Consider the following 14295-nt stretch of genomic DNA (forward strand, 5'->3'; position numbering starts at 1 on the left):
GAAATGTGAAAATGTTCAAAAAACTGGTTCCTTAGCACTACAGAATTCAACCATTTGGAATCAGTTTGCACTTTTCAAAATACAGGTTGTTGTATATTTTGGAAAATGAAACAAAAAATTATTTCATTTACATATTACTCACTGTCATGAGTAACAAATGACATGCTTTTTTCATGACTCACTTATCAAGATACCTTTAATATTTCAGTTGCATTTATTAACTACCAGGAAAAATCAATATCTGATCGGACTCTGTGCCATGTAGCAAAGTATATAAGGATGAGGTTTGTATTCCTGAGTCTCAATTTGTCACTTCAAACCCTCTGACTTAGAAGTGACTCTCAAATCCTCACCGTTGCAGTGCAATCTGATTTGCAGGAATCCAAGACTTAAGCAACTATGTCCAAGCCCAGCGAGGCAGAACTCATTCACATTTTTAAGGGGATTCCCTTTACCACAAGGTCTTCTCCAGAACTTTTAAATTCCTTGGATACTTTTGATGCTAGAGAAGATGATGTCCTTTTGGTTTCCTATCCCAAATCTGGTAAGTTATACTTTTAGTTGTTAGTTGCAAGAAGTCTCAGTTGTTTGTTTCATGTTCTCTGCTTAAAGTTGTTGGGAAATGGCTGTGTACAAGAAACAGGGAAGAATGTTTGAGCATGTGAATATCAGTGTGTCAGTCAGTGTTCAAATTACAAAAAATATGGGTCATTCAACTGCATTTTGTTCCTTTAATTTCAGTTGTTTTCATATTAGAAAGCAAATAAATGTTTCTTGCTTGTAAGAAAAATCTGTACTTGCAAGATTTTCCTGAAGGCTTTCTAGATTCAGTTATGAGCAAGTCAAGAGCTGTATAAAGTTATTAAGAGCTGTATTAAGCTAAAAAGAGCTGTACTAAGTATGGCTCTTGGCTGATGGTTTAGTCATTTCTTATTCCCTCCCCCCTTCCATGTTTGCACACAGAAGCACACAGCAAATAAGCAGCCCAATCAGTACTTTTCAAATATACAGACTCAAGTTACTACAAGGGAAAAAAACCCAAAGGGTTATTGTAAAATAAATTATAAAAATAATATTGCCACCTTTTTCTGACAAGGAATTTGTCTAATGAGATTGTTTTGGGACCAATATAAACATTTCTGACAGTTACTTTGTACTTCAGCTATGGCCCAAATTTTTCCAGTATTTATATAATTGGAGTTAGTGGGATTATTTAGTTATGTAAAGTTTCTTGAGTCTAGGGGATTAGAAATTTAATTTAGAGGATTAGAAGATCACTAGTGTACTAACAAACTTTCTGTATGCAAGCACTTTGCACATTTTCTCAGTAATAGATTTTATGTTTTTCCTTTTTTTTTTTTTTTTCTTTTCTTTTATTCCTTAATGTTACTCTTCTGCAGGCACCCACTGGCTTGCAGGAGTTATAACAAAGCTTTACACTACTCAAGTAACACTGACATCTCCCATTGAATTTGGAGACATTTCCAAACTGGAGGAGCTGAATAAACTCTCATCCAAGCGAATCATCCCAACGCACTTAGACTACAACCTGTTACCTCCAAATTTTAAGAATAAAAAATGCAAGGTAAGGCAAAAAGCTATATAAGCTGTAAGAGATGCTAAATGTCTACTAGGAATCTACTTTGTCCTGTTGAACCTTAATAATATTTAAATGACTTCTAGTTTTCAGAAGGGGTTTGCTGTGAATTTTAGAGTCACAGCTGAGCAGCAGTTGAAAGCAGCACGAGCAGAGGCTTGGGACAGGAGGTGGATTCTGTGTCAGTTCCACTTCTCCCCTTGGGATGATTTGTATGCCAGGCAGCCACCACAAAAAATAGAGCATCAACATCTTTCTATCAGAAATTAGTGATGGGGTGTGTTCTCATGGTCCCATTTCCTAGTGGCTGGAGCACTGGCTTAGAAAACAGTTATTCTGGGTATATTTAGGCTGCTCTGAGGGTGAAGATACTCTTCCCCTGCTCCTGAAGCTTTATGAAGATCCTAAAAAGAGCTATTTGGCAAAGAGAAGAGAACTGAAATGTAGGAGGCAGATTCAGATCACTGCTTTGAGTTCCTCCCATGCTAATAGGGGGGTCTTTAAAAAATAAGCTCTGGATCTCAGATTCTATATTAACAGTTTTCAGATTTATTCAGATCCAGACTTTTGGGACAAAGATAACTTGATTGGAAAGCCAAAAATTATGTTTTGCAGATGTCCTGTGAAGGGTAATTAGTAAATGGTTTCATCTGTTAGATATATGAGACAGCATACTGACTCATGAGTTAAAAGGAACACTTCCTCTTTCATAAAACACAAACGTTACCTGGCTGTGGCAAACAAACCTCTGTCCACATGGAATTCTTTACTAACCACTACTGACTCCTGCCTAAGAAGAGATAAACATATTTCTATTTCAATGGCATGGTCACCAAAGGAGGAATCCTAAAGAAAAGGAGGTTGATATTGCAAACTGCCTGTGAAAATGCTCCATTTACATAAAGAGCTCCTCTAAAATATAGGAATGATATAATCATTAATAAACATACTGTGTTCATTTACAGATGATCTACATCAGCAGAAACCCAAAAGATACTGCAGTTTCCATGTATTATTACTACAGAGATAACCCAAACCTTCCCACTGTAGATACCTGGACTGCCTTCTTTGACTTGTTCATAAAAGGAGATGGTAAGGGCAAGGTTACATTTTTTTCTTGCAGTTTACACTAGCTTTTTATGCACAGAAAGAGCTAAGAAACTGTGAACTGTGTAAAACCTCCTATTGAATTCTTTATTCATACAGCTTTAGATGGTTTTTTTTTTGTTGCTTCTCAGTATAAATCCCAATGTCAAACTAAGCAAAAGCAAATAAGTAGGATGCTATCTTCAGCTCTGCAAAGAGACACTTTGATGAACGACTGCATTATTTCAGCAAAACTCCATTTTGCAGGTTGCTGCTCTTTGACAGATCTCTTGAAGAACGTATCCTGCCAGACAAGCCATAGATTTTGTTCCTTTCCACAGACACTCTGAACCCCCTGACTGTTTGTTGATTCTGCTGTGGATTTGCTTGTTAAAACATTTCCAACCTTGTCTTGCAAACCAGAATAACAGACTGCTTCCCACCAAGCATTCATGTTTAAACTGTGATAGAGAAGGCATCTGTGTGCAGAAGCATCCTCCCAGGCAGAGGTGAGGGCAGCTCACCACAGGCTCACCACAGCCAGATCCTGTCCCCAGCCAGCAGGATGCTGGGGCAGGGGCTCCATTTGAGGGTGCTCAGCCTGAGCTCTACATGGATCCCTGGCATGTCAAAGTACAGGCAAGGGGACACATGAGGTGACTGCCCCCAGGCTGCACTGAGAGCTCTGCTTCCAGAATATTGTGAATTCTCCAGTCTTAAAGACAGCCTTGGGTGGCCCTTCAGAGGGAGTCCTGATACTTTCATGAAGCTCTCCTGCACATACTCTGGCTGCTGCACAGTCTTAGTAGCAGGGTCCAAAGACCAAGGATAAGAGTGAGAATTTTATGGATGGCTGTGTTGCCATGGGAGCCCACAAAAGGACCATGTTCTAGGTATCCACTCCCATTTTAGTGTTTTATGACTCCTTTGAGGATATGTGTTGCTGCTATACAACCATCGTGACGATAACAGCAACAATAGGAGATCAGCTTGAAAACTTTGGAATAAAAGTGCCATTGCTGTCATAATGGGCTTACATCAGAGCTCCAGAAGTCAATTTGTTTACTGGCTTGTGTTGTTGGTTCTGGTTTGTGCTCCTAGTTCAAAGCAGCCCTAAGACATGTGATCCACAGTGATCCACAGCATCTTTGTCTTTTTTAGTATCAACTCTGAACGTGCACTAGTGATAATGAGAAGAGGATTAAATTAAATTTAAAAGCATCTCCCATTTGTAAATTACTAACCACCTTTCATTTTCTGTGTGCTTCTGCATGGCACAAAAAGATAACTGGTGGTTACAACAGAAATTTATGGAAAAGCTGATGCAGAGAGAGAGGTTGTCATTTTTGCTCCCAGTACAACACTGGAAGTTTGTAATTAAGATCCTGTGGTACTCTTAAAGTTAATCTTACTCAGAACAAGGATGAGGACATCCAGAGACAACTGTGATGCTGTCCCTGGAGTCTCAGAGGCTGTATGCTGTACCCCTGAAGCCAACAGGCCTATTCTATGTTATTGCTGGCCACAAGCCCACTGTGCTTGACCAGGGCAGCAGGGTTTATCCATACACTATGGAGCACACATGCCTTGCAGTCAGACATTGCTTCATGTACAGGACACAGCTACAGATGGGAGCATTCAGCAAAATATTTAATTTCAACTCAAAGTTTGCAACCAAAATTATGCCCATTACAATAGTATCCTTTTCTGGGGATGGTTATAAAGCAAAGTCACAGTTCTGGAGAGCACTGGCTGTGATTGCTCTGTCCAAGCCTCTTCTCATCTTTCAACTTATCTTTTACTGCAGTCCATCATCTTTCAGTAAGAAGGGACCAAATTTTGGCTTTTAAAAGAGCCAAAATTTAGCTCTCCTCCCTTGCTCAGCAAAAGGAGCATTCAGACAAAACAAACAGTATGAGTCAAATATAAAAGTTATCTATCTTGTTGGCTGGATTATGTATTTGCATAATAGGTTCTTTACATAATTTGTCTTTGACTTTTAAAAATAATACAGAATCTTCTCTACTAGGAAAAATAGAGTTCAAAACAGTGTAAGCCATTTAGCAGACTCTTTATTTCACTTACTAGTGATCATATTTCTAGCTATTGGTGCACACTAAGAAGGGATCATTCCCCTAAGAGTATGAGATACAGGCAGAGTTATTTATGAATAAAGTTTGTATAAATCTCTTTTATGTGGGTTTTCTTTTCAGTTGTCTGTGGATCCTGGTTTGATCATTTTCTAAGTTGGGAAGAACATCAAAATGACAAAAACATCCTGTTTTTGTTCTATGAAGACATGAAGAAGGTAAGCATGCTCTCCGAGCTTATTTCAGAATGCATTCCTTGTAAATTAACATCATTAAAATGTCAAAGAACAAATTATAATGAAAAAGGAGAAAGAAGGAAAATGTGAGTATATTTCCTGGGGCATATGATATATCTGCATAGAATGTTTTAACAGTGAGCTCATTCTGAATGCACAAGTGATGTACCAAACTCTGTGATACCTGCACTTCACAGATACAAGAGTGAGACACATACTGTATGATTTTCCCCAGGCTACAGGAAGAATTTTAAGTTCCTTGTTCTTGGTGCTATGGGAAGAACAACCAAGGGTATGTGTTGAGGGTCACAGATTAACCTCCTATGACTGACATTTCAGATGAAATTTTCAAAAAGTGACATAAGACAACAGAACTACTCATGGTCAATGGGGCTTGTGTTCCCCAAAAAGAGGAAAATCAAAGGTGGGGACAGAGTGTAGAAAAAAGTTTTTATTAAAGGATATCACTGCATAGAAAACTCAAATATCAAGGTACCTTAGCTTTCAGATAATTAATTTTTAGATGAATAAAAAACACTTTCTACTGTTGCCACTAAAATAGTTTTGTTCACTTTTCTGGAAAACAAAAGCAACAAAACAAAACCCAAAACCAAGCACCAAAACCAAACCACTAGAAGGAACATAAGCTGTTTCGTATCCTGAATCAGTTCTAGGATGTCTAGATAGAGCACCTCCAACAAAATAAGCTACTTACACAGAAGCTGAGCTTTGAGTATTTCTGTATTCCTAGGAAAATAATTCTGAGAGATAGGAGAACACTTTTCCTGGAGTAGGAGTAAAATTGGCAGTGTAACTGCCAGTACTCAGCATTTCCTCATTTTTGTAAGAATGGGTATGAGGGTTTGAGGTTTACTCTACCTGTCATTTACACAGTCTAATGCCATGTTTAGCTTTGCATGAAAGCAAATAAACGTGATAAACTCGATACATAATAAAAAGGATCATTTTCATATCAACCACAAGTCTGATCATCAGTTCAGAAATATAAAAGCTTTATTTTTCTCGTACCTCAGGATCTCTCTAAGAGCGTAAAGAAAATTAGTACGTTCCTGGATTTATATGTAAGTGACAACGATATCCAAGACATCTGCAAGAAGTCCTCTTTCTCACAGATGAAAAGTGACACAGAAAAGGAAAACAGCAGCCCCAGTTCCACCGTTTGCTCACTGACATCCAACAGGAAGCTGATTTTCCGAAAAGGTAAATTCCCTGGGAGGGGTTTAATGCAGCAGGAGTGGGAATCCTGGTGGAAGGACACAGCCCAGGTTTTTCCCAGGTTGAAGTGGTGCTTTGAAGCAGCCCTGGGGAAGCAGTGACAGGATCCTTCAGTCTGAAGCCATGTTAAAAATCACTTTCTTTTTGTGTTCTCTGACTGCAAATGCACATTTATACAAGAGTAGCATGGAGGAGTCTGCAGAACAAACAATCAGACTAATATTGCCTCATGGGTGCTTTTGAGCTAAAAGGAAAGGTTCACGAAGTATTATTCTTTATCTGCCTTTTTTTATCTCAACATTGGCTACCTCAGTCTTTTGTAACATGTTCCCTATGATAACACCTTCAAAGGTCACTTCGTTTACTAGAATGAGAAAACCCCAGACACATTCCTAGCAAAGAAGACTGCCAGTAGCCTTTATCTTCCCTACCGCCTCTTATCACACTGAAATGCTCCTGAAGAAGGAATATGCTGACAGTGACAACGAAAGAATGAATGACTCAATCACCTGATGGCCTCATAGGTGGCCTTCAGACCTTGGTCAGTCTCGAACCCATCTTCAACAGTACTGAGCTCAGATGTGACTTAAAAATACTTGCAGGAGCTGTTTTCTTGCTCCTGACTTTTCAGAAGCGTCCTCAGATTTGCATAAGTAAATCAAAACCATCACATTCCTTTTTACATAGTTATTTTTTTCACAATAACCAACAGTTTTAAAACTAAGAGTTGTTTCAATCTAGAAAACCTTGTTTTCATTTATAAACAGGGAAATCGTACATTTTGTTAATTGTTTTTACCAATGAGCTGAAGCAACTGCCAAAACACAATCTGTCAGTAAAATGCAAACAGGGAAGCAAAAAACTCAGACACATTTCTCTAAGTCAGTGAACATTTTGACAAAGATATGTTGAAGAATTTGAAAAATCCATATAACAGTTTCACTTCCTTTTAGTTCCTACTCAAACTCGAGGCTGGTAGCCAGTTTACAGAAGGTACATACACACATACATACTTTTACCTACTAAATATGAGTGTATATGGTTATACACTCATATACAGAATTAGTTACTGCCCACTTAAGATGTGGAACATCTTATCCATAGAAAGCCTTAGAGATCAGAGGTGGGTTTGACAGTGGGATTAATCTATCAGGTCACTCTCTGCTCCTTTTTTAGTTGTTTTCTTTAGCAAATGGAGAGACATTGCTGCTTTTGGGGCACCACTCATTTGATGAGGATTAGGTTAAGATGAATTTCAGCCATTTCCCACTACTGACAGTGAAAGAGCACAGGTAGAGACCTTTAATTAACTGCATACATCTAAGGTGCAGGAAGATACCTCTCAGCTGAGATGATCCATGTGGGAAACTTGCTGCTTTTCATATACCACTTGGTGTTGTTGACACTAAATAAGCCTGAGGCTTTAACAGCCTTTATGGATGATGATCCAGCTGCTCCCACCAGAGTCTCACCAGACCAATAAAACAGTTGCTCATGATCATGACCTGCCGCAGAGGCTATGGTTAATAATCTATTAATAAACTGTGCCAAGTGCAAGATTAACAAAACTGGGCTGCCTTTAAATCATTTTGTACACTGTACATTGCTAACCTCACTGTTCTTTTCCTGCCTCTGCTCTCCTAGGCACTGTTGGTGACTGGAAGAACCACTTCACTCCAAAACAGAACCGAAGGTTTGAGGAGGTATTCAACGAGAAAATGAAACTCAGTAAAATGGCAAAAAGTCTCATCTATGAATTTTGACACCATGTGGACAATACCCAGTTATCAACAAACACACATAGAGCAACAGTGGGAAATTCTGAACAGGGGGCTGCCATTCACCTTACAACCCATGCAACAGAAAGGATTGCAAACATGAGGTTTTGAGAACAGAAAAATCCTAACACAATGCCAGAGCTGAACTCAGTTTTCAGTGGGCAGGTGTATATGACTTTACAGGGTCAAGTGTCAGATCCATTTTTCTACAACCATATCTGCTTTACCATTTATTTATTTTTTTTTTTTTTTTTTTGCTCTGTGGGGATACAAATGGACTTCTCAGATGTGATTTAGGGATTTTACTGAAGATGTTAAAAAAACAAAACAAAACACAGAAAACAAAGCTATAAGAATCTGAATATATAAAAAGATGAAAAAACATCATAAGAAAATGAGCAAAGATCGACTGCAGACTTCCTCCCCCCCTGATCTACCATGATTCAGTGCCTGTCTTATCTTTGTTATTGATACTGAAGTTCAAAACTGCAGCAGTACATTTGAAGATCTGAAGTGGGTTTATAAAATGCCTTTTTAAAAAACTGCGTAGTTCTTCAATGTAACTTATTTCTGGGTTAGGTACTGCACAGTGTTTGTGTTTTAAGACTGATAGAAATCCACGTAAACTTCCACACCACATGTTGGGGAACTCTAAATGTAGGGTTTTTCCATTTGACTTTCTTCCTCTAAAATGCTTGTTTCCAGTGTTTTGATGAGAACCATTTTTACTCCATAGTCCTTGTGTAACAGAACTCAGCAGTTCCACTGCAGCAAACAAACTGCTGCTCAGACACAGTTTAATCTGAACACGACTTATTTATTTACTCTGCCCTGATAAGACATTTTCCATCTCTCTGTGTTCACATCCAAGGGACTGCTCTAGTGAAGATTTTTCTTCTGATTCATTCCACGATGTGTTTTTGGTCCTCACCTTCTATTTGCTTTGCAGGCTGACTTACTTTAAGGACTCTTTTCCCCAGACTAGTTCTCCCCAACCATACAGTTCCAAGGCAGAAAGAAAACATAGCAAAAGCTGACAAAAAAAGAAACTCATGCAGCCAAACACAATTACTCTGCTTTGACTCTTGCGTGCTCTGAAAGTACACGTCTGTAAAGCAAGGTCATTCTCTGAGTGTGCTGCTTCTGAAAAGCTGAAGAAGTATGGCTTTATATACATTGAGCATTCTTATTGCTCTTTTTAGTCAGATATTTCACACTAGTCCCAGAGCCCTTTCATTTCATACCTTGCTTGTGCAAGCTGATATCAGTGCCTACCAGTTTTGCATAGGCACAAATGTTTCCTAAGTTTTGTGCTGGAGAGATCAGTGAGAGAAAGACTGCAGCCCCTTGTCATTTACCAATTCAACACAGTTTAATGGAGTGTTTAGGAAATTAACAGTGCTCCCCTAAGCACTGTTTTTTGCAAACAATCCATTTGGAGACCAAAAGTTTGTCCATGTTGCTTTGCTCATCTGGAACAAAAATATCTTTCTCTCCTTCTAAAAGGCTACACATCACCACTGGTCTCCTTTCAGGTGTCCGTTAGTAAGATAGGCTACTGAAGATGTTTGAACATTCTACTTAAAAACCTACTTTTTCTAGCCCCTTCCATACGAAAAAGAAGCTGAAGGGTCCTTGAGCAAAGGTTGCAAGCAAGTTTATTAACTGAGTTAAGAAGACTGCTTTAAGCAGCATTTATATGTATTTATATGTACAACTCCCTGAAAGGAGGGTGTAGCCAGGTGGGGGTTGGTCTCTTTTCCCAGGCAACCCTCAGCAAGACAAGAGGGCACGGTCTCAAGTTGTGCCAGGGGAGGTTAAGGTTGGACATTAGAAAGAATTTCTTTACAGAGAGGGTGATCAAGCATTGGAATGGGCTGCCCAGGAAGTGGTGGATTCTCCCTCCCTGGAGATATTTAAAAAGAGACTGGATGTGGCACTCAGTGCCATGGGCTGGTAACTGCAGCGGTAGTGGATCAAGGGTTGGACTTGATGATCTCTGAGGTCCCTTCCAACCCAGCCAATTCTATGATTCTATGAATATTTAGAATATGAAAATGTATGCGAAGGAACAGGGGGAGGACATATCATGTAGATCAATGAGGGTGTAAAGCATATAGTCCTGAACTGGCTGAAGGGATGAGAATATAAGGTAGTAAGTGCAAAGTTCATCACCATAACACTTTATACTTAAACGGCACTTTTAATCTCCAAGTGGTTCAGTTTAGCTTTACTCAGGGTTTACACAATGCAGCAACTGCTTGGCAGTGAATAGGAGCCTGAGAAAGCAAGTAACTTCTGCTAGTAAAAGTACAGGGCAGCAGGGCCACCCCTAGGTACCAGCACAGCACAACTTGTCTACATCAGAGGTCCAGAAAGCCAGGCTGGGCACTTTTACTAAAGGATGGGGCTATGTGATGGTACCTACTAGCAACAAGATTCTCCCAGCAGTTGCAATGCCTACCATTTCTTCCATCTTCTTTTGCCTTGCTCTCCCCACTGTGCTGTTACACCCTCCCTTCCTCCAACAGCAGCAGACAGACTCAAACTGAATTTTTCCAGGAACTGTCAATCTGGCTCCATAGGTTATTTTGGCAGGTCATGGAGATATTTAAAAATTTTAACAAAATTTCCATATTTAGATGTTTTAAAAGTGTCTCTTCCTGTCTCTGGTTTTCCTGATTTTTCCTGTGGCAGTTAAAACTTTTGTAGGAAGAAATCCTTAAAAATTAAAAAATAATACTGATCAAAAATGTACCCATACCACAGGGATGCTAGGTTTGGGAGAAAAAAAGCCCTGTGCAATGTCTATTACATGTAAATGATTACAGTCCTGCTTTCCTTTTTGGTGACAGTCTACCTTCCTGAGCAAGGGTTCTTCTCAAGATTGACTTATAGAGGTCAGCATTAAACATTTATGCCACCAAAGTTTAACCATAAGGCTTCTACCTGCTCTGGTTTAAGTTAGCCTGCTTTCCTTGCTACCCAGGCTTAGCTGGCATTTGGGTCAAAAGAAAAAGAGAGCAAAATCATTTGGAGGCACAGAAATCTTAAGAGAAATGTATGAATTCTGAGCTTTGCTTCAAGGATCTTTTCCCTGAAAACATCATCCAACTATCTTCTAAAGTAGCTCTCAGAGAAAAAAATGGTGCCCAGGTAAACATCCTAGCAACCTGACCTTAAGTCACATTGGTTTTGATACAAAGAGTCTGATGTCTGAAGCTTCTTGGAGGAAAACCGTGACTTGCGAAAAAAAAAAAATAAAAATCTCTGAATAGTTCCAGGAACATCTTGTAGAAGATGGAAGTGAATCTGGAGTGGTGAGGCAGGAAGAGCAGGAAAAGGAAGGAGTCTGAGCTAGTTCAGGTAATCTTTAAAGGCAGAAGTCCTAGGAAAATAGAGATCAGGAGATCATTCAGTGGGTTTCTGCACTGGGTCTAAGTAGAGCAGAGATGCTCAGTGGATCAAGACAAGGGTTTACTTGTAACCAGCTGTCACCTGGAAGAGTAAACATGGAGGACCAGGAGAAATTTCCATGAGGCTCACTTCATGACCAGCTGATGAGAGGAAAGACAGTCACAGACCAAAAGGAGAAAAGGGCACTCTTGCTGCAAAGACCAGGTGGGGAAGGGACAGGTGGAACCCAGCCTAAATGAAGAGTATCAAGTGTGGGGGTGAAAGCAGTCCCTGAAAGACAATGTTTGGGAAGGGGAAAAAAGGACTGAGAGACTGCATCACTCTTTCACCACCAGGTTCCAACCTCACAGGTGACCACAATCCAGATTCTTTCAGGGAACAAGCAACCATGAGACACAATTCTGCAGTAACTTCCTCTATTAACTTTGATAGGTGATAGCCCTTCCTTTACCTGAATCTGTTTAACTGCCCTGCAGACCACAGAGAAAAAACTGTAGGAAATGACAGGGAAAGATGGTGGGTGTGCCCAGGGGGACATTGCCCTTCCTGGGCTCCCAGGGAAGAGGTTTCTCCTTGGCCAAGCAGAGAGGAGCAGCAGCACCTTGCAGCCCCAAGAGGGGGGAGCGAGGAGCACCTGAGAGCTGCTCAAGTGAAAAACCCAGTGACAGGAGAGCATGAAGTCACAAATGACACTGTGTCCCTGCTTTCAGCCTCTCTCCAAACTGGTCCTGCAGGACAATGTTATCTGGAGCAATGGTCACCCTGGGACAAAAGCAAAGCCATAGCACCAGAGACATGTTAATCTGGTTCGGGCTCCGCAGCCATCCAGGCTTTCTGCCAGTAAAAAGGAAGGCAGTGCTGCCACCAAGAGGAGTAGCAATGTTTGTTCTTCACTGACATCTATTGACTGCAAGGTTCTGGCCCAAAAATAAGGCGATCATTTTCCAAGGATGGCACAGAGCTCCAAAGCAGAAGCAGACTCTGAGGGGAATCAGACTTTGGGTCTGAAGGGAGCAGGTCTGCTTCTGAGTGTCTAAGGACAGGTCTGATGCACAGCCTGCTTATGAAGTCGTTCATTTCTGATGGCCAGAATCTCCAAGGATGTACCCAGGAATGACCAATTTGCAACACTGAGAATCCACTAGCAGCCACAGCAGAGACAGTATGATGGGACACATGATGACATGCACATGCAAGCAAATCTTAACACTTAGGAATAATAAAAGCAGATTTTCCTCTTATGCCTGCAAAGCCTTTCACTAAAAAAATAGGGTAACTCTAGTTTGTTGTTCGCTGTCATTTGTGACCTTGGAAAACAACTTAGAGCTAATCTAACAGCCAGGTAGGTTTCACTGTGCTGCTCAGACTGCCATTAGTTGCCTAGCTACATAACCAGGGTGAGGAATACATCAGTCTACAGCATTGCCTACTGGCTGAATTAAGGATTTTCTCACGTTACAATTTAAAACAACACAAAAGCAAGTACTGCAGGACTTCATTGGAAGGTGAATGAAATGTAATATAAAGCTAGCTCATATATCTGTGTGCTCTCCAAGCTCAGACACCAATGACAGCAGCTTAATTGAAGGAGCCCAGACTTGAGTTCCCCTGCTCCTCGGCAGAGGCATCAGCACAGATGCACTGCAAGGCACAGACCCAGTTAGCTTGGTGTCTACATTGCTATTCACTGCCCTCAGCTTTACCCTGAAAGCCCCCAACATCTCTTGGCTTCCCCTGTAAATCAAATGAGTGCTTTCTTTAAACAAGCACAAAGAAACCTGGGGAGCCAGCTCTGATGAGCTGCAAGGTGCTCAGTGACATGAAGGTAAAAAACTGGCAGCGTATGAAGCACACAAGAACAAGAAGCAGAAAGCAGCACAGCCTGCAGACAGCCCACAGGGTTTTTGACAGTGAGAGGGTACAAAGACACAAGGGTGCTGATAAACTGATGTGGCAAGTCAGGACTTGGGCTTGCTTGAGAGACATAGGAACCAATACTCATAAAACCCACTCATCCCCTGTCTGGTGCACGTGCAGCTCCAGCTCCTCTAAGCCCTCAGAATTGAATGAATCCAAAGGCAGACCATGATAAACACTTTGCAGGAATCTTAAGTCAAATCAATAGGGGTGCTTTATATTTGGTGTGTACATACATATATGTATGTAATATATATCTATTTAATACCGATATTTTATATTTTCCTGAATATTCTCCCATCTTCCAGTTCCATTAAACCACAGCCACATAGATAAACATAGTTAAGGATCAAAAATGGGGACAGACAAACCCGACCTAGAGCAATAGAGAGAAAAAAAACTACTATCCATCCAAGGGCTTTTCAGACAAGAGCATTAGTGACAACTTTTTCAACTCACTTATGAAACAAGTTGGTGAGTAATAGTGATTTTCTTCCACTGAACATATCTTATTATTGTTCTTAGAGCACTGACATTTCAGGTAATTAGTCCTGCTGGGTGTAACTAAACTCTTTTGGAGTTATTTCTGGGAACAGGAAATTGTGTTTAAGAGAACACTAATACAAATTATAATTTCATTAAAAACTTTACCACGTGGGCTCTGGAAAAGCTAGTTAACTAATTCATGCTCAAGGTTTAAAAGTATTAAAAATGTGAAAACACCAAGAATTATAAAATCTGACCTCAAAAGACTGAGTTTTATAAGATCAATATTGATTTGAAATTAACTAAGGTCAGAACATGTTGAATCACGCTACAAAAAAATGGCACAGAAGGGTAGGGAAACATATTAAATAGGACAATGCTCAGAGAAAAATTAATTAATAGAGTCAGAAGTAGGTGAAGGGCTATCCCCTACACCTCCTGCCAAAGTTAGC

At 40.2% G+C, this 14295-nt stretch overlaps 1 protein-coding gene across 2 annotated transcripts; it reads left to right on the top strand.

Moving 5' to 3' along the window:
- Positions 1-287: 287 nt before the first annotated feature.
- On the top strand, positions 288-8928 carry LOC139791185 (sulfotransferase 6B1-like). Of its 2 annotated transcripts, none has more exons than XM_071733125.1 (6): positions 288-544; positions 1401-1585; positions 2563-2689; positions 4897-4991; positions 6044-6230; positions 7890-8928. In XM_071733125.1, exons 1-6 carry the CDS (start codon positions 400-402, stop codon positions 8006-8008), a joined length of 858 nt encoding a protein of 285 aa, XP_071589226.1. In that variant the 5' UTR covers positions 288-399; the 3' UTR covers positions 8009-8928. The 2 variants fall into 2 exon arrangements, with proteins under 2 accessions (XP_071589226.1, XP_071589227.1); XM_071733126.1 differs by having other exon boundaries at positions 6143-6230.
- Positions 8929-14295: the final 5367 nt, after the last annotated feature.

Source organism: Heliangelus exortis, chromosome 1 (genome assembly GCF_036169615.1).
Source record: "Heliangelus exortis chromosome 1, bHelExo1.hap1, whole genome shotgun sequence".
NCBI lineage: Eukaryota > Metazoa > Chordata > Aves > Apodiformes > Trochilidae > Heliangelus > Heliangelus exortis.

Coding starts and splice junctions, on each gene's coding strand:
- LOC139791185 (XM_071733125.1), top strand. CDS start 400: ATGTCCAAGCCCAGCGAGGCAGAACTCATTCACATTTTTAAGGGGATT. Junction 545..1,400: donor GGTTTCCTATCCCAAATCTG/GTAAGTTATACT, acceptor ACTCTTCTGCAG/GCACCCACTGGCTTGCAGGA. Junction 6,231..7,889: donor GAAGCTGATTTTCCGAAAAG/GTAAATTCCCTG, acceptor CTGCTCTCCTAG/GCACTGTTGGTGACTGGAAG.